General features: G+C 48.8%; 1 protein-coding gene across 1 annotated transcript in view; it reads left to right on the top strand.

Moving 5' to 3' along the window:
• Window positions 1-24,301, top strand: part of LOC139767296 (uncharacterized) — a 494,688-nt gene that overhangs the window by 309,303 nt on the left and 161,084 nt on the right. The window contains exon 3 of the mRNA XM_071696503.1: window positions 17,803-18,228. Within this exon, the coding sequence (XP_071552604.1) occupies window positions 17,803-18,228 (426 nt within the window). The remainder of the gene's footprint in view (window positions 1-17,802; window positions 18,229-24,301) is intronic.

Genomic DNA, 24,301 nt, shown 5'->3' with positions numbered 1-24,301 from the left:
GATATATTTTTTTTGTTATCACTTCATCTCTGTTTTTGCCCTGTCTTCTTCCTCGTAGTTTATCTTCTTTCACTGTTTTCTTTCTTCCTTCCTTCCTTCCTTCCTCTTCCTTCCTTCCTTCCTTCCTTCCCTCCTTCCTTCCTTCCCTCCCTCCTTCCTTCCCTCCCTCCTTCCTTCCCTCCTTCCTTCCTTCCTTCCTTCCTTCCTTCCTTCCTTCCTTACCTCCTTCCTTCCTTCCTTTTCCTTCTTCAGTTTTCGTAGCAGCAACATCATCTGTCGTGTCCACTTCCCCCGTCTTCGCCCGTTGTCCTCTCCCTGCCCTCCCTTGAACTGGCCTGTCTCCCTAAATCTTCGTCGTCCTCTCCCCTCACAGTTCTCCCCTCCCCCTCGCCCCGCCCACCGGGGGTCAAACAAGGTCGCTGTATGATTTGTATACCATGGCGCGGTGGGGGGGGGGGGGTGGAGAGGGAGGTGGGGGGGATTTTAAGAAATCCTTTTGCGATTTACGAGGGGGGGGGGTACACACGGCGCCTGAGGGGTCCTATACCAAAGCGGTTACAAGGGGGGGGGGTCATACCGGAGGGGTCAGAGGTCATGACCTGGGGTTGAACGTCACACAGCAAATACATGACTGGGTGCTTCATCGTGTGTGTGTGTGTGTGTGTGTGTGTGTGTGTTACATCTTAATACACTCGTGATTTGTGTGTTAGAAGCATTGTACATCAGGGCCATGACGAGGATATAACAGGGTAGTGAAATGTTCTTGCGAAACTTGAGTGTAATGTTGATGTTCTTCAGCTTCGTTCTTCTGCTGTGGGGGGTGGGGGGGTTGGGTCGCTGAAGAACACATGAGAACATTGGTTGAACGTTCAAGGTGTAGAGAAAGACCATCTGTTCGATTATCGTTCTGTGGGGGAAGAACACTTGGTTGATGCTCAGGTTGACGTGAAGAACATTTGGTTCGTGTTCAAGATGAGAAGAAGAACATCAGTTGCTGTTGGGTGTAAGGAGAACAATTGATGGATGTTCGAGGTGAATGTATAGATATGTTCTTTATCAAGTTGTAGAGAGAGAGAGAGAGAGAGAGAGAGAGAGAGAGAGAGAGAGCGAGAGAGAACACCTCTGGTCCATGTTGAAGAACATTCCTCCCGTGTTTAAGGTGAACAGGAGAACACTTGGAAGGGATTCACGTGAACTTAATCCGGGCTTGTCCCCGGCAGGCAACCCTCTCTGAGGTCAGACGTGTCAAGTGGCTTAACCAAGTGCTTAGCCCGGTGCAAACTCTCTCTCTCTCTCTCTCTCTCTCTCTCTCTCTCTCTCTCTCTCTCTCTCTCTCTCTCTCTCCCAGGGGCGGCCAGGCAGGAAAAACTGGTACGTTTAGAGAGAGAGAGAGAGAGAGAGAGAGAGAGAGAGAGAGAGAGAGAGTGAGAGAGAGAGAGAGAGAGAGAGAGAGAGAGAGAGAGAGAGAGAGAGAGAGAGAGAGAGAGTTTGCGGTCAGAGTGGAGGGAATCCGGGAAACGTGACTGGGAATAAATGGAGGCGAGAGTTTCCAGCATTAAGAAACAAGCAGCATACACACAGCTTCAGCTGGGGGGGGCGGGGCTGGACGTACCTGTAGTGGACTAAGCATTACGTAAAGCTTCAGCTTTAGCAGAGGGGGAGAGAGAGAGAGAGCGGGACGTACCCTTGGTAAAGCCGTGAGGGATACGCCAGTGTGACCACGGATAATATGACGTCTCTCTCTCTCTCTCTCTCTCTCTCTCTCTCTCTCTCTCTCTCTCCAAACTCGTCAGGTATCATGTACTTCGATTTTTGTTTGTTTGTTTGTTTGTTGGTCTGTAGTGTAGTCATCTCTCTCTCTCTCTCTCTCTCTCTCTCTCTCTCTCTCTCTCTCTCTCTCTCTCTCTCTCTCTCTCATCAACGGACTATACATCATACGACCACCAGAACCCCTTTTTGCAGGTCCTCCTGCAGCTCCGGGGGGGCTGCGCTCCATGCAGGAGCAGGGGAGTGATGGATTCCGAGCGTAGAGCAAGCAATTCATTGAGCAGACATACTGGAGAGAGAGAGAGAGAGAGAGAGAGAGAGAGAGAGAGAGAGAGAGAGAGAGAGAGAGAGAGAGAGAGTAACAGTAACAGAGATATTCAACCTCATTAGTACGGGAGCTAGTAACTCGTTACTATCCCCCCCCCCACCCCCTCACGGCGAGCCCAGATAATTGCTAAATAATTTATCATGCATTTGGTTATCCGTGGAGTGTACAGATCTTATTCACAGTATAATTAAGACCACAGTTGATGCTGTGAACTTCATAATGAGACACGGGAGAGAGAGGCCATTGTGTGTATGTGATTTATATATATATATATATGTGTCCAGATGTATTTTATTGTATAACTAATTTACGAGTAATCTCTTACCTAGTAATGATAAGTGTAGGTTAGGTTCTATACCGCTGAACACATTTTTGTTTATTATGTAAATTAGTTCATTATGACTCCGCGGATAGTGGAGAACTGTATGATGTATCTCGAATGTATGATGTATGTTGTATCTCGGTTATATGATGTATCTTGAATTTATGATGTATCTCGAATGTATGACGTATCTCGGATGTATGATGTATGTTGTATCTCGAATGTATGATGTATCTTGAATGTATGATGTATCTCGAATGTATGATGTATCTCGAATGTATGTTGTATCTCGAATGTATGATGTATCTCAAATGTATGATGTATCTCGAATGTATATCTCAAATGTATGATGTATCTCAAATATATAATGTATCTCGAATGTATGATGTATCTCAAATGTATGTTGTATCTCGAATATATGATGTATGTTGTATCTCCAATATGATGATGTACCTCGAGTCCGCCACACGACCCTTGTCTGTGAGGCGGGTCGTGCAGGGGGAGCGGCGGACACGACGCGTCAGGTCGTCTCGCGCCGCTGGCCGGAACGGCGAAAGTCACGACCCACGGGGCGGGTGTGGGTTGGGATGGGGTGGGGGTGGGTTGGGGTGGGGTGGGTTTGGGTTGGGGTGGGGTGGGGTGGGTGTGGGTTGGGGTGGGTGTGGGTTGGGGTGGGTTGGGATGGGATGGGGTGGGTGTGGGTTGGGGTGGGTGTGGGGTGGGTGTGGGTTGGGGTGGGGTGGGTTGGGGTGGGTTGGGGTGGGGTGGGTTGGGGTGGGTTGGGGTGGGGTGGGTGTGGGTTGGGGTGGGGGTAGAAAGGTGAGGACGGGCGACTGGGATAATTTTCGCAGGACGGTCGTGTTCCCAGGCGGCGTTCCCTGTAGGAGAAACAGAGAGAGTGGTAGTACGGTGTGTGTGTGTGTGTGTGTGTGTGTGTGTGTGTGTGTGTGTGGAGGGAAAGGAAGCAGGATCTTTCGTAAGTAGATACATCAGCAAGACTTAAGTCGATGTAGATACATTAGCGGCACCTTAGTAGATAATGTACATCACTGGCTTTAATGTCCTTAAGTAGATACATGAGGGATGTTTATCAGTAGTGAGGTACTTGAGTAGATACATGTGCATACCTCGGTCCTTAAGTAGACACATGTGCATACCTCCGTCCTTAAGTAGACACATGTGCATACCTAGGTCCTTAAGTAGACACATGTGCAAACCCCGGTCCTTAAGTATGTGCATAGGCTCACATACATCACCAATACTTAATCACTTAAGTAGATATACGAGGAACACTTCAATATGTCATCAGATACGTGGGCAACATATATATATATATATATATATATATATATATATATATAATATTATATATTATACTCTGTCGCTGTCTCCCGTGTTAGCGAGGTAGCGCAAGGAAACAGACGAAAGAATGGCCCATCCCACCTACATACACATGTATATACATACACGTCCACACACGCACATGAACATACCTATACAATTCATCGTATATATATATATATATATATATATATATATATATATATATATATATATATATATATATATATATATATATATATATATATATGTATGTACACATGTACATGATTCATACTTGCTGTACTCGGCCACGAACACCATACGTACTACACACACACAGACACACACACACACACACACACACACACACACACACACACACACACACACACACACACACACACACACACCCTCGGGCCCATCATCGTCTTAAGGAGAGGAAACGAGGCCGGACCAAGCTTCTCTGTGAACGCCATTGTGACAACACACGTAGCTGGCGTGGGCCTCATGGAAATGATTTGGAAGAGAGAAGACCTTATGATTAATCCAAGGAACAGGTTCTGCAGGGAGGGAGGAGACACTGTGAGGAACTGTCAACACTGTGTTTAAGTGCAAGGGAGAATGTCCCACTGTGTAACCACTGCAGTGAATATATATATATATATATATATGTGTGTGTGTGTGTGTGTGTATTTATATATGTCCCTGGGGATAGGGGAGAGAGAATACTTCCCACGTATTCCCTGCGTGTCGTAGAAGGCGACTAAAAGGGAAGGGAGCGGGGGGCTGGAAACCTTCCCCTCTTTCTTTTTTTTTTTTTTTTTCCAAAGGAAGGAACAGAGAAGGGGGTCGGGTGAGGATGTTTCCTCAGAGGCCCAGTCCTCTGTTCTTAACGCTACCTCGCTGAGGCGGGAAATGGCGAATAGTATGAAAGAAAAAAGATATATATATATGTGTGTGTGTGTGTGTACGAATGATTCAGTGCTTGAAGTGAAGTATTTGGGTGCAAGAACGACTTTGAAGGAGTAATAAAACCTACAAATGGTGAAGGAAGAATCCTTTGTTGACATTTTTGGAAGGGTACAGCAACATGGACCCGACTTTACTATAACTTTACTATGAGTGTCGAGAAAAACAGCTGGAGCAACTGGGGTGGCGAGAGGATGTGTCTGCAGTGTTTGTGGAGGTGTGAGAAGCGAAGGGACGTGGAGTGAGGCGTGGAGCGTTCCACAGGCTGTGCAGTGTTGGAGCAGCAGGTCGGCAGAGGTTGGTGGTGAAGGATCCACAGATGTGGAGTAGAGTTTGTCTCACGTTAAGTTGGGAGACTTGAGAGCGGAGCGTTACGGGGCTTAGGCTGGGGTACGACAAGGTCGTCGCTTGGGTGCTCGCTCGTTTGTTTCCCGGTTTATATAAGCAGTTTTGTAAGAGAAGCGTTGGACGGCAACGTAGGACGTGGTGTAGAACTGGTAACGTAGGAAGAGAATAACACAGCAAAGTGTGTGTGTGTGTGTGTGTGAGTGGATTGATTGGTTGGCAGAAAATGTACAAGTTTTTTTCTTTTTAGGGGGAAACACTTGCAGATGATAAACAAATGAAAGTTAATGCTGGTAGGAGCAAAGTGATGGTTGGTGAGATAAGGAAGACTGTGAAATGTGACCGGTTAACAAGAAGTTACAAAGCATTCAGATCCTAGAATGTAAACGAAGCATTTGTTAAGATGTCGTCATCAAGTCTGACATGCAAGAGAAGTTCTACAAGCTGGACATGTTGCTGCTGATAACCTGAAGAACATGTGGTGAGGAGGTTAGGTCGGGCCTGATACGAGCTGGCTGCTCATGTGCGTGTCTGTGTGTGCATCATGCAGATCCTCACATGGCTGTGGAGTCTGAAGTACGCACGTAGGGCTGTGAGGAGTTGCGAACTGGTGGTTCACGTAGGAATACGAACAGACCAGTGGCTCCTGAGGGAAGAGACAAGTGGGCACTGAACAACAGACCATCGGCCTTTAAAGTAACAGACCACTTGATCCTTAAGGAACAGTCCATTCGTTCCTAGAGCAACAGATCATTAGGTCCGTGAGGAACGGACCATTGGGTCTGTTGCGACATTGGCTTCCTCGCTATCGCCCTACGAAGGATTGATTTACCTTGCTGACGGCGGGCGACCTGACGTGGTCACACCGTGTGACGACAGCACCTCGCCACATCCACCACCTCCTCCACTAAAAACTTGGCCAGGTGAGCCACACTCCCGGCCGACGGTGCATGCACACCCACTATGAACACCACACATAGACCTCACCACCATCACACACCACGCGACCACCACACCACACCATCACCAACCACAACCACCACACCACACCAAAGGACCACACGACCAACCACCACCACCACCACCACCAGGACCACGAACCAGACCACCACCACCATCAAGGACCACGAGAGACCACACCAACACGGGAACCACGAACCAGACACCTCATCACCAGGACTACACAAGGCCACGAGTCCCCCACCCTCCCCCCATTGTTTCCAGTCACGGTCGATGCTCAGCCTCCTGAAGCACCTACTCCTCTCTCTCTCTCTCTCTCTCTCTCTCTCTCTCTCTCTCTCTCTCTCTCTCTCTCTCTCTGCAGTACGCCTGCGGATCCTCCTCCTCCTCCTCTCCTGGGGACACACTTGTTGTGGCCACCTCCCTGGCTCACTGTGAGGACACTTGGCAGAAAACCTGCTGCCGGATACCATCTGAGGATCCCAGTTGGCCTCCGGTGCCATCTGGGAGATGGTATGGCTGATTTTCATGTGTCACTTCTGAATGGTGGGCGGAGGGGGCATGAAAGTGCTCCTCACGACGGTCTCAACCATCGGGAAGTATTCCATTACTCCCGATTTCTTCACCAGTATTCCATTACTCCCGATTTCTTCACCAGTATTCCATTACTCCCGAGAATATGGGCAGAGTTGCACACGCGCAGCCCGATGTGAAATCGGTACCTCGAAGTCCCGTCGGAGGGAATCCATCCTTTACGTTCGGTGTCGCCAACGTTGATCACTGGGCCTTGCGACGAAGGCAGTAGTGTTAGGTCTCGTGTTGTGCGACGCTTGGGCATGTGTGTGTACGTACGTGAGTCTTACATAATGTTACGTGATGTGCACACGATCCAATTGTTATGTACGGTTGGATGCCAATAAGGTTTCCATATATAGGGTCGCCTGTGCGAGTGTCGTCCCCTTTTTTGGGGCATAGACGAGGCGGGTCATCCAGACCACGCCAGGGCAGGAGAGAGGGAGAGAGAGAGAGAGAGAGAGAGAGAGAGAGAGAGAGAGAGAGAGAGAGAGAGAGAGAGAGAGAGAGGAAGGTTTTCTTGAACTGCACACACCATTGTTCCCCCGGCGCTGCCACCAGATACGCAGGACCGCGTGTTTAGAAGTGTGGGATAGGCGTGGATGGCGGACCGTGTATAGGGAGGTGCCTCTGAATGACTTGGCTTGGGAACGGCGGGGAATTGAGGCAGTGGCAAACAGAGATAATCTCGCAACATTGTGTTGTGACGGACGGGCAACGAGCGGCTCCTGTCTGGCTTGTAAGTTACAGGTGGATCGTAGGCGAGACGTGTTGCGAGGGAGGGAGAGGAGAGGAGGAGGGGGGCTTGTGGTGGTGGTGGACGGGCAGGGAGGGTTTGGCTGCTGGAAGTGAAGGAGTTGCGTGTATGCTGATGATTTCTTCATATGATCCTGGAGCAGATAGGCGGAGCAGATGAACCCCACCGCCCCCCAGCTATCATGCATGGGATTGTCTTATCCCTGAAGACCAGGAGGCAAGCAGCCTGTGCAATTGGCTTCTCTCTCTCTCTCTCTCCTCTCTCTCTCTCTCTCTCTCTCTCTCTCTCTCTCTCTCTCTCTCTCTCTCTCTCTCTCTCTCTCTCTCTCCTGTGGCGGGAAGATAATGGTAAACGTCTATGCAGAAATGAGAGAGACGGGGACATAGAGGCGGAGGCTGCTTGAGTCGCGATGTTTCTTTATAGATTTATAAGTTGTGGTTTCGTTCAGTGTATTATGAAAATATGTCATCGATCAGTGTGGACTGTAGTAGCTAGACCATTTGAGTAGTGACACGCTTGGGACAGGGAGTATAATGGGCTGTTAAGAACATGTAAACGAGCCAACTACAAGGTAAATTCTCAGCGTGATTTGATTGGCATTTATTTTTATGATGACTTGGGTGTTGTTTTGTTTTCAACCTGTCCTTTGAACAGTGAATGAGAGGATGAAGGTAGGCTTGTGTCCTTCCAGCTGATCCAGACAGACTCCAGTAATTACAAAGTGAATAACTTGATTATAGTCTGTGTCACTCCATTGAATGACGGATCGTATAACTCAGTTACTAAGTGTATGAGTGAATGACTGTATTTGTCACACAAGATGTGGTTCCTTGAGACCAGGTTATCAGAAAAGGATTCCTAAGTAATATTGACAGAGATGGAACCTTGGATAGGGTTAGCAGTTGAAGCATTCAGTGCCTTTCTAGTTCCTCTCCCTGTTATGTATTATATAGCATGAGAATGTGTTTATTTGATTTTGATTTAGATTATTGATTCAAAGAAAGACCAACTCCGTCGTAAATATATTTTTACGTAAAACCAGTTATAATGGTTTTTTTTCTACGTAAAACCAGTTATGTGGGTTTTTTTTACGTAAAACCAGTTTTAATGTTTTTTTACGTATGTTCTTTACGTAAAACCAGTTATAACGTTTGCTTGTTTCTTTACTCCTGTAAATTATTTATTGGTGATTATCGTTTACACGACAGTTCCAGTTTTGACTGAGACGTGTGTGTCGCAAACGACTTCGAAATATGGGACGTGGGACATGTCAGTCGTCACCCCGGAGTCGGACGCGTACACAGGGGCTGAAGACATGAGTCAGGGAGGTTGTATATATACACGTCGCTGGCAGAGGTTGTTTGTGGTAGACTACTGCATAATAGTGTTGCTTCGTGGGGCGTGGCAAGAGTGAGGGGTCGATTTGCTTGCAGACAATTATGTCCTGCTTTCTTCCCCCCATTTATATTCGCCATTTCCCGCGTTAGCGAGGTGGAGTCAAGGACAGAGGACTGAGCCTACGAGGGAGCATCTTCACTTAGCCCCCTTCTCTGTTCCTTCTTTTGGAGAAGTAGAACTCAGGAGGGGGAGGATTTCCAGCCCCCTCCGCTCCCTCCCCTTTTAGTCGCCTTCTACGACACGCAGGGAATACGTGGGAAGTCTTCTCCCCCCCCATCCCCATATATATATATATATATATATATATATATATATATATATATATATATATATATATATATATAATCACTTCATTATACACATACTTGTAAGACGAGATTCCATTGAATGCCGTATGCTTTCTCCAGCACGGTACAGTGCGCACGCTGGCCTCGCATGTCTTCAGTCAAGTGTGAAGCTGTCCACATTGCGAGTGCAACCCACTGCGGGGGGGGGGGGATAATACCACTAGTAGCAGTGGAGTTGGTGCCTTGTTTGGTGAGGTGAGGTGGGGGTGGCGTAACCTGTTTACTGTCTTATATATAACCTTTTGTAGGATCGGCTCACGTGGGGGCTGAGCGGTCTCAGGGATGGGCATACCGGGATGATCAGTGTGTGTGTGTGTGTGTGTGTGCGTGTGTGTGTGGGTGTAGGTTAAGGCCTAGTTGTGTATTCTGACAGCGTTTTCTTCCTGACCTCTTGATCGCGATGGGATACGAACCCTGAGCACGACGGCGACATACCCCTCACTGATGCGACCCTTTAGCGCGGCGATGCGACACCAGGGTGTGGGTTGACCTTAAAGGTGTCCCTAAAAGGGGCAGGTCAAATGCCAGGCCATCATACTGAAGGGTCTTGATTTCGTCTTCGAGGGTCGTACCGGCGTGCTCAAGGGTTGTACCGCCGTGCTCAAGGGTCGCAACGTCGTGTTCAAGGGTCGTACCGTCGTGCTCAAGGGTCGTACCGTCGTGTTCAAGGATCGTACCGTCGTGTTCAAGGGTCGCACCGTCGTGCTCAAGGGTCGTACCGTCGTGTTCAAGGGTCGTACCTTCGTGTTGAAGGAGTGTAGGTAGGTCGGCCGTGGGAGGCCAAGTTGGAGCAGATGAGAGGCAAGTTTGCATTGCAGGTGTTGTAGACAGATATACACAGTGTGTGTGTGTGTGTGTGTCAAGCAACCTCAGAACTTGTGCCACTAATGGCATTCTTGTCCTTCTTTTGGCACCTCACTTCCCGCCAGCCAGGTTATATTTGCCTGACATAATGTACAGCCCCAGGTACACTCGACCTTAGAAGGTAATCGTAGAGATTACATTTTGTAACCAGTTACTTCTCGAGTAACTGGTGTGGATTGACGGACGCGTGTGTGTGTGTGTGTGTGTGGGGGGGGGGGGGGAAGGGAGTAGTTACCTACACCCTACTCATATTTGTCTGGCATTGTGTATATGAGCGTGTATGCTTGTGTGTATCAGTGTGTTACAGCGCGCGCACACACATACACACACACACACACACACACACACACACACACACACACACACACACACATACAGAGAGAGAGAGAGAGAGAGAGAGAGAGAGAGAGAGAAGCGGATAAAGATACATACATACATAGGAAGACAAAGAGACTCCAGAATCACGTCCCACGGTTATTGCCTCGTGCAGGACGGCTCTCAAGTCCTTCCCTCGCGCGCGCGCGCCCCAGCAATGATGAACCTTAAATACTTCGGTGTCGCTACACACAGCCCGCTGGGGGAGGGGAGGGGGGTGGGGGGCCCTTGATATCTCGATGATGATTGGGCTGTTAGGGTCGTAATGAGGCGTGCGTGCGTGCGCGCGTGTGGGTGTGGATGGGTGTGTGTGTGTGTGTCGTAAAGTACCAGTTAATAAGACGTGCGTAAAGCAGTGGTTTACAGTGGGGGGTATGGGTTCCCGTCTCTCTCTCTCTCTCTCTCTCTCTCTCTCTCTCTCTCTCTCTCTCTCTCTCTCTCTCTCTCTCTCTCTCTCTCTGTGGGCGTCACCCTCAGGTCACCTTTCCTAATTGCTTCACGACTCTGTTTCCCCGGGCCTATTGGCAATTCGCCTGGGTTATTCTCGGTTCACCTGGATTATTGGCGGTTCGCCTGGATTATTGGCGGTTCGCCTGGGTTTTTCTCGGTTCGCCTGGATTATTGGCGGTTCGCCTGGATTATTGGCGGTTCGCCTGGATCATTGGCGGTTCGCTTGGATTATTGGCGGGTTGCTTGGATTATTAGCGGTTCGCCTGGGTTATTGGCGGTTCACCTGGATTATTGGCGGTTCGCCTGGATTATTGGCGGTTCGCTTGGGTTATTAGCGGTTCGTTTGGCTTACTGGCTCTTTGCTTGACTTATTAGCCGTTCGAATGGCTGATTCGGGTGAGAAACTGCAGAAGCTGGTGACTGAGTTTGGTAAAGTGTGTGAAAGAAGAAAGCTGAAAGTGAATGTGAATAAGATCAAGGTTATTACGGTACAGTAGGTTTGAGGGTCAAGTCAATTGGGAGGTAAGTTTGAATGGAGAAAAATTAGAGGAAGTGAAGTGTTTCAGATATCTGGGAGTGGATTTGGCAGCGGATGGAACCATGAAAGCGGAAGTGAGTCACAGGGTGGGGAAGGGGGCGAAGGTTCTTGGAGCGTTGAGGAATGTGTGGAAGGCGAGAACGTTATCTCGGAGAGCTAAAATGGGTATGTTTAAAGGAATAGTGGTTCCAACAATGTTATATGGTTGTGAGGCATGGGCGATAGATAGGGTTGTGCGGAGGAGGGTGGATGTGTTGGAAATGAGATGTTTGAGGACAATATGTGGCGTGAGGTGGTTTGATCGAGTAAGTAATAAAAGAGTAAGAGAGATGTGTGGTAATCGAAAGAGTGTGGTTGAGAGAGCAGAAGAGGGTGTATTGAAATGGTTTGGTCACATGGAGAGAATGAGTGAGGCTAGATTGACAAAGAGGATATATGTGTCGGAGGTGGAGGGAACGAGAAGTGGGAGACCAATTTGGAGGTGGAAAGATGGAGTGAAAAAGATTTTAAGCGATCGGGGCCTGAAAATACAGGAAGGTGAAAGGCGTGCGAGGAATAGAGTGAATTGGAACGATGTGGTATACCGGGGTCAACGTGCTATTAGTGGATTGAACCAGGGCATGTGAAGCGTCTCGGGTATACCATGGAAGGTTTTGTAGGGCCTGGATGTGGAAAGGGAGCTGTGGTTTTGGTCCATTACACATGACAGCTAGAGACTGAGTGTGAACGAATGTGGCCTTTGTTGTCTTTTCCTCGCGCTACCTCGCATGTACGCGGGGGGAGGTGGGAGGGGGGTGCCATTTCATGTGTGACGGGGTGGCGGCGAGAATGGATGAAGGCAGCATGTATGAATATGTACATATATGTATATATGTATATGTCTGTGTATGTATATGTATGTATAGGTATGTATATGTGCGTGTGTGGGCGTTTATGTATATACATGTGTATGTGGGTGGGCTGGGCCATTCTTTCGTCTGTTTCCTTGCCTTACCTCGCCAACGCGGGAGACAGCGACAAAGTATGATAATAATAATGATATACATATGATTTATAGTTGGTCTTTTTCTCATGTTGTGAATAAATAATGTGACCAAGAATCTGGAATGCGGTTGTAACAGAGAGAGAGAGAGAGAGAGGCGTTGGGGTGGGGGTGGATAGCCAAGTGACGGAGGTACAGCGGACGTGGGGAGAGGAATTGCTTGCCAGGACATTAGTGGACGGAGGAAGTGGGTGCGACCTGGCGTGCAACCCTCTCCTCCGCAACCTTCGGACGCGGGTTCGTCTCCGACGCTGATATTGACACAGACTAAGGGGCTAGTGGGAGGGAGAGGGAGGAGGAGGAGGAGGAGGGAGGGAGGTGAGGCAAAGATCAAACAGCGGTAGATGATGTCAATTACCTCGTCGATGAGTGATTACTCCTGGCTTATTGCATCTCTCCCTCTGGTCACATGCGCCCTACCACCACACCACACCACACTGCAACTCACCACACCACACAACACTGCAACTCACCACACCACACCACAGTGCAACTCACCACACCACACTGTAACTCACCACACCACACCACATCACAGCACACCACACCACACCACACCACACCACACCACACTACACTACACTACACTACACTACACCACACCACACCACACCATACCACAACTCACCACACCACACCACAAATCACCACTCCGCAGCACACCACAGCACACCACACTACACTACACTACACTACACTACATTGCACTACACTACACTGCACTACACCATACTCCACTACTCTGCACCTTCATATGTACTGTCCTCCAGCAGATAACCTGGTCATAGACCATCAGGTCTTGTGTTATCTGTCCTTCCCATGTACTGTCCTCCAGCAGATAACCTGGTCATAGACCATCAGGTCTTGTGTTATCTGTCCTTCCCATGTACTGTTCTCCAGCAGATAACCTGGTCATAGACCATCAGGTCTTGTGTTACCTGTCCTTCCCATGTACTGTCCTCCAGCAGGTAACCTGGTCATAGACCATCAGGTCTTGTGTTATCTGTCCTTCCCATGTACTGTCCTCCAGCAGATAACCTGGTCATAGACCATCAGTTCTTGTGTTATCTTTCCATCACGTATACATCCATGTTCTCAATTCTGTCATCAGGAATCAGTGTTTTCCTTCAGATGGTCATAATGTCTCGTAAGTGTTGGGTCCACGTTTGTTTACTAAGCCTGACGAGACTACACCATGGTAGGTGACTGATTCCCGACCAGCTGATGACCGTCTCCATGTTACTGCTGTAAGATGTGTCACCATGTTCAATGTCGACTTTTATGTTTACACTCAGACTATTCTTCGTTTGTTATATAACTCTTCGTCACATCCTCATATATTTTTTTTTTTTTCTGTTAACACATATTTTGATCATTTGAAACTGAAATATTTTGTATGCCATCCTTGTGTATAATCATTTTTTTTTTCATTCCTTTTTTCAAACACTTTTTTCCTCGTCCTTTCTCTTTCATTTTGTCAATTTTCCTCACCGTCTGGCCACCACAAGGGCCATATGTCCATGATCGGAGCCTTTGTCCTGAAAAATGTGTTTGTGCGTATAATTGCGTATGTGCGTCGAGGTGCGTGTGTTTGTGTGTGTGTGTGTGTGTATGCTAATGTGTTTTATCTTTCCGTTGCCCGAGACTAACTTCCCGTTTTCAGTCTTAACTTTCGCCCAAAGAGAACAGTTGGGTACCCACAGGTAGTTGCGTCATATATATATATATATATATATATATATATATATATATATATATATATATATATATATATATATATATATATCTTGGTGTCATTTTTGCATTAGTTCTGTGGAGGCTGCCATATTGTGTAGTTGTGTCACGTGACGTGACGTCATTCGATACGTCACCATCAGTGGCCGTAGGTCGGGCCTGGGCGCAAACTGTACACACAACACCAAGGAAATGTTTCCTTATACCATTTTTTTTTTTTTTTTAGATCCGTTAATGAAACATTTGAGGAACAGAGCAGGCGAGATAGAGAATGTTAGCCGCTTTTTACAGTACAGGGAACTTGGACGAACCCTATCATATACAACGTGTTTAACGAGCACACGATGTGTGTGCTTGTTATACATTAACACGTTCAGCGAACACACATGTGTGTGTTCGTTACACATTAATACGTTCAGCGAACACACGACATTTGTGTGTTTGTTACACATTAACACGTTCAGCAAACACACGACATTTGTGTGTTTGTTACACATTAACACGTTCAGCGAACACACGTGTGTGTGATTGTTACACTTTAAGGATCTTCCTGGAAGACTCGCTGGCAGGTGCTTCATGGAGCATTGAAAATAAATGCTGCCGTCGTGTGGTGTGTGTGTGTATATCTGTGCGTCTGGCCGCCTCCCACAGCCCACACTGAGCCCAGGGTGAGGGGCGCCTCTGTCTGTGTATACCTGTAGCATGGGGGCTCGGGTTGAGGGGGTTACTTGAGTGTAGTCCGCTCTGATTACGTGGACCTCACTGTGTAGTGGGTCAAGGAGGAGGAGAGGGGCCGTCTGGAGACAAGGGCCCGTTGGAGGCTAAGGATGGAGGGGCCGTCTGGAGACAAGGGCCCACGACAGGCTAAGGGCCTGGCGAAGCTTTAGCATGAACGAGAACGCACAGCGTCGGTACGACGTGGTCACCTGGTGCTGCTGCCGCCCTTGTTATCGTGGTCGTGGTCCAGGTCATGGCCCAGGTCACGGTCCAGACCACGTTCCAGGTCACAGTTCAGGTCACGGTCCAGACCACGGTCCAGGTCATGGCCCAGGCCACGGTCAAGGCCAGGGTCCAGGTCACTTCAGGTCACGTTGCAGACCACTGTCCAGGTCACGGTCCAGGCCATGGCCCAGGTCACGGTCAAGGCCAGGGTCCAGGTCGTGGCTGGAGAAACACCAGGTGTGTGTGTGTGTGTGTGTGTGTGTGTGTGTGTGTGTGTGTGTGTGTGTGTGTCTTGGTCCGGTGTTGTAGGGGAGCCTGGCTGGCACTCTGTGCCTGGGCGGGTGGGTGGGTTGGTGGGGGGGGGGGGGCGCCAACCCCAGCCAGATCAATCCACAGGTAGTAGGGGAAGCTTGTGGCTCCTTCTCTCTCTCTCTCTCTCTCTCTCTCTCTCTCTCTCTCTCTCTCTCTCTCTCTCTCTCTCTCTCTCTCTCTCTCTCTCTCTCTCTCTCTCTCTCTCTACTTTGTGGCCAGAGGGATTCGAACGTCGTAAGTGGATGGATGTCTGGGGATCGATAACCCTCTCCCTCCCCTGGGTGCCATTGCCTTGTGACCCACCGTACCCAGCAGGGGTCGGAAGCGCCTCCCCATATGTGTGTGTGTGTGTGTGTGTGTGTGTGTGTGTGTGTGTGTGTTTGCTACATGTCTTCCAGTCTCGGGTCTCAGACTATTATTGTGCAGGTGTGTGGATCGGTGCCCCAGCGCTGGTCTAGCCACCTGGCGCTGGTCTAGCCACCTGGCGCTGGTCTAGCCACCTGGCGCCGGTCGAGCCACCTGACGCTGGTCGAGCCACCTGACGCTGTTCTAGCCACCTGGCGCCTGTCGAGCCACCTGACGCTGGTCTAACCACCTGGCGCTGGTCTAGCCACCTGGCGCTGGTCTAGCCACCTGACGCTGGTCTAGCCACCTGACGCTGGTCTAGCCACCTGGCGCCTGTCGAGCCACCTGACGCTGGTCTAACCACCTGGCGCTGGTCTAGCCACCTGGAGCTGGTCTAGCCCCCTGGCGCTGGTCTATCCACCTGTGGCTGGTCTGGACACATCAAAAATAGCAACACGGCGCCCCAGCCTCACACACACACACACACACACACACACACACACACACACACACACACACCCTGATATGCAGGTACCTGTTTCCGTCCCATTTCCATTTATAGTCGGATGTATATAGAACGTTATATTTATAGCCGGATGTATATAGAACGCTATATATATCTATAGTGTATAGCAGGAGGTATATAGAGCGCTATATTTATAGGAGGATATATAAAGTGCTTTATTTTCTCGCGATGGGATTCGCTATATTATTTATAGCCGTGAGGAGGATATTAAACACTCACAGATCATGTCTTTCTCATGAAATGGAAATTGAAATAATTAGTCCGGGTTCGAATCCTGAGCTGGGTTTTCGTCCCGCAGACAACCCAGCTGTTCATCTTCGAATCCTGAGATGGGTTGTCGGCCCGCACACAACCCAGCTGTTCATCTTCGAATCCTGAGCTGGGTTGTCGGCCCGCACACAACCCAGCTGTTCATCCTCGGGCGTGGTCGATACAGTGATACTTCAGTATGGTTGGTATATATACATGAATGGCGTTACCGGACTCCTCCTGCATGAGGTTGCATCGCGAGTGAAAAGGTACCTTCTGCGTGGTTCATCGAGGAACTTTACACTTCGAAGGAGTCCGCCAGTTCGCTGCTACAGATTGTAGTGCAGCCTTGAAGCGGCAGGAGCACCGTAAAGGGGGGGAGGGGGTCCTGGAATTAAACAATTAATGAAAATATAAATGTATGTAATTACCGTAATGTAATCACTTATTTGTAATTACCTTTAAGTAATTACTTTTTGTAATTATTTTCTTGTAGTTACCTTTTTGTAATTACCCTTACGTAATTACTTTCTTGTGATTACCTCTTTGTAATTACCATTTTTTTTTTTTTTTGCACTCATGGGGCCCCCCATCTCTTGAACGTTCTCTGTGATCATACAAAAGTTTTGAACTTCTCCATAACTCTCCACACTCACAACCTCATAACTTTGGTATATACTGTTCCTTCACCGCTCTTATACTAATGACTCGACCAGCCCCGAAGGGAGGATGAACACCTGGGCCGGATGTGGACGGACTCCCGCGCCCAAGACTCGAACCCATACGGGTGCGACCCTCGGCTAGCCCGTGCTGGGTCACGGTCGGTCCCCCTCCTCAAGTTCCTTGAAAGCTCATCAAGTCGGGTTGACGTGAAACGTGGCGTGGATATAGCAGTGTGTGTGTGTGTGTGTGTGTGTGTGTGTGTGTGTGTGTGTGTGTGTGTGTATAGTAATCTTCCATGCGCCTTCATGGTCTCTCTCTCTCTCTCTCTCTCTCTCTCTCTCTCTCTCTCTCTCTCTCTCTCTCTCTCTCTCTCCCTCCCACGGACCGGGGAAGATGGCACATGCCCTCCCGTTCATGGCCCGACACATCCTGACTGGGGCCTGTTTATCCCATTGTAAATTATGTTGAGGAATTCGCAGTGTAAACAGATTTATATATCTTTGTGTGTATATGCATATAAAGGGCCTTATATGAGCGGGTGGACTCGAAGGGCCCAGTATATTTTTACGACCGGCCTCTGTGTGCGTAGTTATGTGTTTATTATCTTGATGGTCCATAAATTATTTATTACTGGAACTCTGATCCTTAATTTTGTGTTGTCTTGTGCTTGCAGGCAAGAAGGGCGCGTCGACCACCTCCGAGGTGGTGGGCACCGTCTTCCGCCCCATCAACGGCGCCTCTTCCCCGTCGCAAAAGCAGTCGCCTGCGACGACCACCGTCGCACCCGCCCCGCAGCCGCCCGACGCCACGCAACCCGGCGGTGGAGGGGGCTCCCTGACGCCCTCCACAACAGCCCTTCACAAGGACTCCGTGGGCAGCGGACGCGGCAGCCGGAACAGAGATCCCTCCTCGGAGGGCAAGAGGGAACCGGCGCGCGACCCCAGCAAGGACCCCTTCAACTTCATCAACATCAAGAGGGACACCAGCTCGCCTAACATCAGCTCCCACGACTCGACGGCCCAGACACGACCCACCAAGTCCAACTCCTCCAACCCCCTCGTCATGCCGCGGGACAAACAGGCGGACAAGCCCTTTGACAGTGAGTAGCTACCTTCCTTACACCTTCTGCCGTAGTTAGTGACCCCCTCCCTGGTGGAGGAGGCGCTGCGGAAGTTTGCTGGGGGTTTGGTAGGTAGACAGAGAAGGGCGGCTTCCCGGGAGTTGGGGTAGGGGAGGGGTGCTTCAGATCTGGTGTATATGTATATACATTACTCTCAGGATTAAGGTGATGGTATATGATGATTGTTTATATACGTCTGACGTGTTATATAAACTACGAGACAGATTCAGCTTCACGTACTCGTCACTGTGAGGATGGGGAAGGAAAGGACGTTGCTTGCTCATATGTATAGTGGCAGTGGAGGTCTTCTATTATGATCACCATAGTCACGGAAATCTTTGGGAAACGTGTCAGATTTTGTATAGGGTGTATTGTTCAGGTTCTTTTTGATGTAACTTATCCAGATTAAACAATAAATGGTAGACCACGAAAGATAGATTCGAATCCAGGTTGCAAAGGGTCCACAGTCAACACAGATGTTCATCAATCGGTAGGTGGGTAGGGGTTTGTCGAGAAAATAAGTACCTGGCTCAGGCCAGGATGTATATATATATATATATATATATATATATATATATATATATATATATATATATATTTAGATAGGTAGATAGATAGAACGAGCATTATTGAGGCCGATCTTGTAGACTAGGCGCACAAGACTTCAGATTGATCTTTTCTTGTGTCACCCCTGAAAATCACCGTTTTCTAGCGTCACCCCAGAAAACTCACCGTCTTCTAGTGTCACCCCAGAAAATCACCGTTTTCTAGTACCACCCCAAAAGATCGCCGTTTTCTAGTATAACCCCAGAAAATCACCGTTTTCTAAGATAACCCCAGAAAAGCACCGTTTTCTAGTGTCACCCCAGAAAATCACTGTTTGAGGGAGGGACTTGCTGCTCTGTGTTGTTTTGGCTGTATGTTTCCCTTAAGTACAATTTCAATTGAATGTATGAAACAAAAAAGAGTTTTTAAGACTAACTAGTATTTCTTTTTAAATCTTCCCTTAAAACCTGCTTTGGGTAGGTTATCTGAGAAGCTCTGGTTAAACTGGTGATTGGTTCGTTTCGTTAAATACGGGAGGAGAAAACGGGTCGTGGCGGTCAAATCATGGTGACACCGGAAACGAAAGTGATAATTATTACCTTTTGTGAGTTACATTTGGCTGTCCGGCTACTTGTGTGGAGGGTATAATGCAGTCTCGATGTATTGAATATTTCTCTCTCTCTCTCTCTCTCTCTCTCTCTCTCTCTCTCTCTCTCTCTCTCTCTCTCTCTCTCTCTCTCTCTCTCTCTCAGAGTCCACCTACACCTCCCAGCGTCAGTCCACGGTCTCCCTGCGTACGCTCCCCGACAGCGGCGGGCTGACGCTGTGTTCGATTCCCCTCTCAAGAGGCCGTTGCCAGAGGCCCGGTTCCTCCCTGTACTCACCTCGTCCAGCACCCGACACTAACCTCACGTGGCGGTCAGGGTAACAGGTCAGGTACCTTCGCATGTAGAGGGGTAAGACCTGCACACTGTGGCTCACCTGCGTATGACCCCCGCCAGTCAACAGTCACCCGCGTATAACCTCCGCCAATCAACAGTCACCCACGTATAAACCGCCAATCATCATTCACCTGCATATGACTCCCGCCAATCATCATTCACCTGCATATGACTCCCGCCAATCAGCGGTATCGTATGTTCCCTTCATGGGTCCACGACAGTGAACTTCATGGTCACGCCCGTACCATTAACACTGTCGGTGTGGTCGACCTGACTTAGCTCTTTGTTACCCGTGCATGGGTGAAGGAGGTCAGACACCCACGAACCTCTTCTGCAGCAGCCCCCAAGTTAAGACTCTCGCTTCTGTCCCTCTTACAGGATTCCCTTGGGACACCGCCTCGCCTCCTGCAGCACAAAGCAGAAAACTTTAGCAATCGCCTCCTCCCTTCTGTAGAAGATCCAAGAGATACGTCATTAATCTCCCTTGAAATGCCCGCCTCATTACTTCACATCTCCCTCACCAGCGCCACGGAACGAGTCATACTCAGCTCTCCAACCCTGGCTACATCATCCCACTTCACCTCATAATCTCACTTAACCCCGCAGCAGGTCGCCCAGAACTACAAAAACCCCCTCTACTTACATACTTACCCGCCATAGCATTGTGTTGTCGCCCGTGTTTCCTGGCCGCTCTCTCAGCTCCCCACATCACAAAAGAAGCTGAACACTTATGACCTCCCGTTGGTTGAATACCTTTTCTCTGGATGCTTTTACCTGCAGTCCACATTTGATAGCGGGTCGTCAGTGACATCAGCTTGGCCGACGCCTTGATGTCCTTTATGGTTGCTTTTTCGTGTTTTGTGTTGTGGTATAATGACCTGAATCGCCGAGGTTTACAGCTTCGTTGCGCAGCAGAGTTAGGGCGAGTGTGGGTGAGAAAGTCTTGTATTTACAAATGGTTCTTTCACGAACTGTTTCTCGTCTTATGTGATCTTTAACGAATGTTTCTCGTCTTATGTGATCTTTAACGAATGTTTCTCGTCTTATGTGATCTTTAACGAATGTTTCTCGTCTTATGTGATCTTTCACGAATGTTTCTCGTCTTATGTGATCTTTCACGAATGTTTCTCGTCTTATGTGATCTTTCACGAATGTTTCTCGTCTTATGTGATCTTTCACGAACTGTTTCTCGTCTTATGTGATCTTTAACGAACTGTTTCTCGTCTTATGTGATCTTTAACGAACTGTTTCTCGTCTTATGTGATCTTTCACGAACTGTTTCCTGTCTTATGTGATCTTTCACGAACTGTTTCCCGTCTTATGTGATCTTTCACGAACTGTTTCTCGTCTTATGTGATCTTTCACGAACTATTTCCCGTCGTATGTGATCTTTCACGAACTGTTTCTCGTCTTATGTGATCTTTCACGAACTGTTTCTCGTCTTATGTGATCTGATGTTTCACATGAATGCTTGTGTGCTGTGGTTGACCTCATGATTGCTCTCTGAAAGGGTCGTGCCCTTACCTTCCCAAGACCCTTTGGCCGGGAACTCCTGCGTGCAGCTCCAAGGCTGCGCAACAGTCAGTAGCAGGGAGTGGTTGGATTCCTTTGAAGTGAGTTTGGTGAAACCTGTATTCTCTCAACTGGTGATGGTGTAGCCTCGATAAAGGCGACTTCTCGCTGGTACTGTAATCGCAAATAGTGGGAGTCCGGTAGCACCAAATCATACACATCAGTAGCTTGACAGGCTCTGTAAAATTGACCTCCCAACTCTCTCTTAGACTCTCTCCCACCAGACATACACACATCACAAACTACACTCCCCAGACCAACTCTCTCCCACCAGACATACACACATCAGGAACTACACTCCCCAGACCAACTCTCTCCCAGCAGACATACACACATCACAAACTACACTCCCCAGACCAACTCTCTCCCACCAGACATACACACATCACAAACTACACTCCCCAGACCAACTCTCTCCCACCAGACATACACACATCACAAACTACACTCCCCAGACCAACACGAGTCACACTCTGTCACAGACGCACAAACACATCACAACGTCTTATGACCTGTGGTCCCGACCGGTGGACGTAGCTTGCTTCCTGAGTGCTGCACGAGTCTGTATGGGCAGGAAGGTAAGGTGTGTGTGTGTGTGTGTGTGTGTGTGTGGAGAGGGGCAGGTTTCTTGCAGCTGAAGCTGCCTGGAACCAGTTGTGCCGCCCTTGGTGTAGGGTCGGGTTAAGGGAGGTTGGCGGTGGTGGGGATTGATTATAAAGGTGTGTTCATCAGTATTACTTGTGCCATCTTAAAGGGGTGCGTGGCAAGGCCCCAGGTAAGGGCTTGCAGTTGCTTGTGGCGGGAGGAAGGAAGGAGGAGGGGGTGGGGGTGTCTTCTTGCCTTTGCTTGTGGTTTCATTACGTCAGCTTTAAAGGGGGAGAGGGAGGGAGGGGGCTGATGGTTTTCCATCGTCCGGGGAGGTTTGGTAATGGAAACACGTCCCGACCAGAAGTGAATATAGAGTGTGTCTGTTGTGGCTGGCGGGGAGCGACGGAGGGGGGGAAACCGGCTCTTGTTATTGACTTCGAGTCATTGCCTACCACACCTGGCAAGGGGTCTGCTGCTGTGTGTGTATACACTCGCTCAGGTCCGGGAGAGGCTAACCTATTCCCATCTTCTTTAACCACCTTGATGTCTTCGGTGTCGTCCGAAATATCTCTTTGGTGATATTTCAGGCCCACATCTGTACTCTGGCCTGGTTTTTTTTCTTTTCTTTTCGCTTATCTTGGCTGATAACAGCGATAAGCCCAGACTGTATCGTCATCATTATTGCAGGGTCATGTAACCCGTAGATTTGTGGATGATTCTCACAACTCCCGTCCACTGGTAGGATCGCCTCCACCCCTTCTGCGCCCGTCAGGGCCAAGGCTACCCCTCATTGTCCGTGAGGGAGAGAGTACCAGGAACCTCCTCCTCCTCCTCCTCCTCCTCCTCCTCCTCCTCACTACAGAGGAGAGGTCTTGGACTGCCTGTAGCTCAGGTCACGTGCCAGGGAAGTTGCGTTGCCGTATTTTGTAGTGCTGGGGGTGTGTGTGTTGTAGTGCCAGGACGGGGTTGTAGTTGTGCTTGAGGGTACACCGCGTGTGAGAGGGTCACATTATGCATCAACGTCAGTGGATGGGGGGAATGTGTACTCGTCAAGGAGATTCTCAATCAAGAGTCCAGCATATCCCTGCTTCTGATTGGAGTGCATCCTGGAAGCTGCAGCAGACCCATGAAAGGCGTCCAGGGGTTATGTAGTTCAATTGAATGGGAATGTAAACGAAAGGGAACAGCCAGCACACACACACACACACACACACACACACACACACACACACACACACACAGCCAGCCCAGAAGACCTTCAAGTTTGTGTAAGCGTCTAGTTCAGCGCGGGGTCACTATTTAATATGTCAGGTCGGTCGTGTCTAAAACTATCCTGGTATTACTGGGGTTCAAATCTCACCCTGGGGTTAATTAAACCCAAGTTATAAACCAGTGACTTAGACGTCAGCAATTAATTTCTCTTCTGTATATATATATATATATATATATATATATATATATATATATATATATATATATATATATATGAAGAAACTAATTTTTAGTGCAGGAAGAATTAAGTGACATCTTTTGTGAAAGATAAAATCCGGATAATGTTAAAAGACAAGAAAGAATGGGGGTTGCTAGGCACGTGTCCATCGGACGGAACGTAGCAGGCCCTGGCGTAAAATCGAATGCTAAAATCCGGATAATGTAATAGACGCGAGAGGAGTGAGGTTACGGGCCGTCGAACACGTAGCCACTGTGGCGCTTGTTTAGGATGCAGAGGTAATATTGTTTGGCGTGGGAGTCAAGGCAATCCCACCAGCTCGCATGTATATATATAGATGACGGTGGGCGGCGCTGGGAATACCTTTTCCCCCCTCTCCATCACAGCAGATGTGTCATGCTGCTGCTGCTGTCAGTGCGTGTACCTCACCCTGTGTGTGTGTGTGTGTGTGTGTGTGGGAGGGTATAAATAGACGGGACTATTATAGCGAGTGCCTTCGTGCCCTTGCAACCATAGACACACTCAAGCAGAAGAAACAGACCGTCCTTTCTCGTGTCCGTCCACCGCGCTCCCTTGCTTGTAGATACGTACAGGGTTTGTAAGGGCCATCCTTATCGCCTTTCCTAGGAAGTTGTAAACCCTGACAACACGTGGGACTCACGCGGGACAAGGGATGGTTTGAAGGGACTCGTGGGCGAGCGGGATAACAGGATGTTGTTCACAAATGTGTGTGTGTGTGTGAGTGTGTGTGACGTAGGTCGAGTCTGTAGGGTAATTGTGTGGGTTGGGCTTTTGATATGGAGGTGGGACAGGAGAAGAAGGGATGGCGTGGGATGGAAGAGAGGTCAGACGTGTGTCCAGGTATAAGGTGTGAGCTCTCTTATGTATGTTGGGGTGGGTTGGGGGTGGGTTATATTGGCTAACGTGATTTTGGTGCCTATCCCTCGACAGACTA

The sequence above is a fragment of the Panulirus ornatus genome, chromosome 59 (assembly GCF_036320965.1).
Source record: "Panulirus ornatus isolate Po-2019 chromosome 59, ASM3632096v1, whole genome shotgun sequence".
Lineage (NCBI taxonomy): Eukaryota > Metazoa > Arthropoda > Malacostraca > Decapoda > Palinuridae > Panulirus > Panulirus ornatus.
Note: the sequence above shows the minus strand (reverse complement) of the source record. Positions and strands in the feature narration are given on the sequence as shown.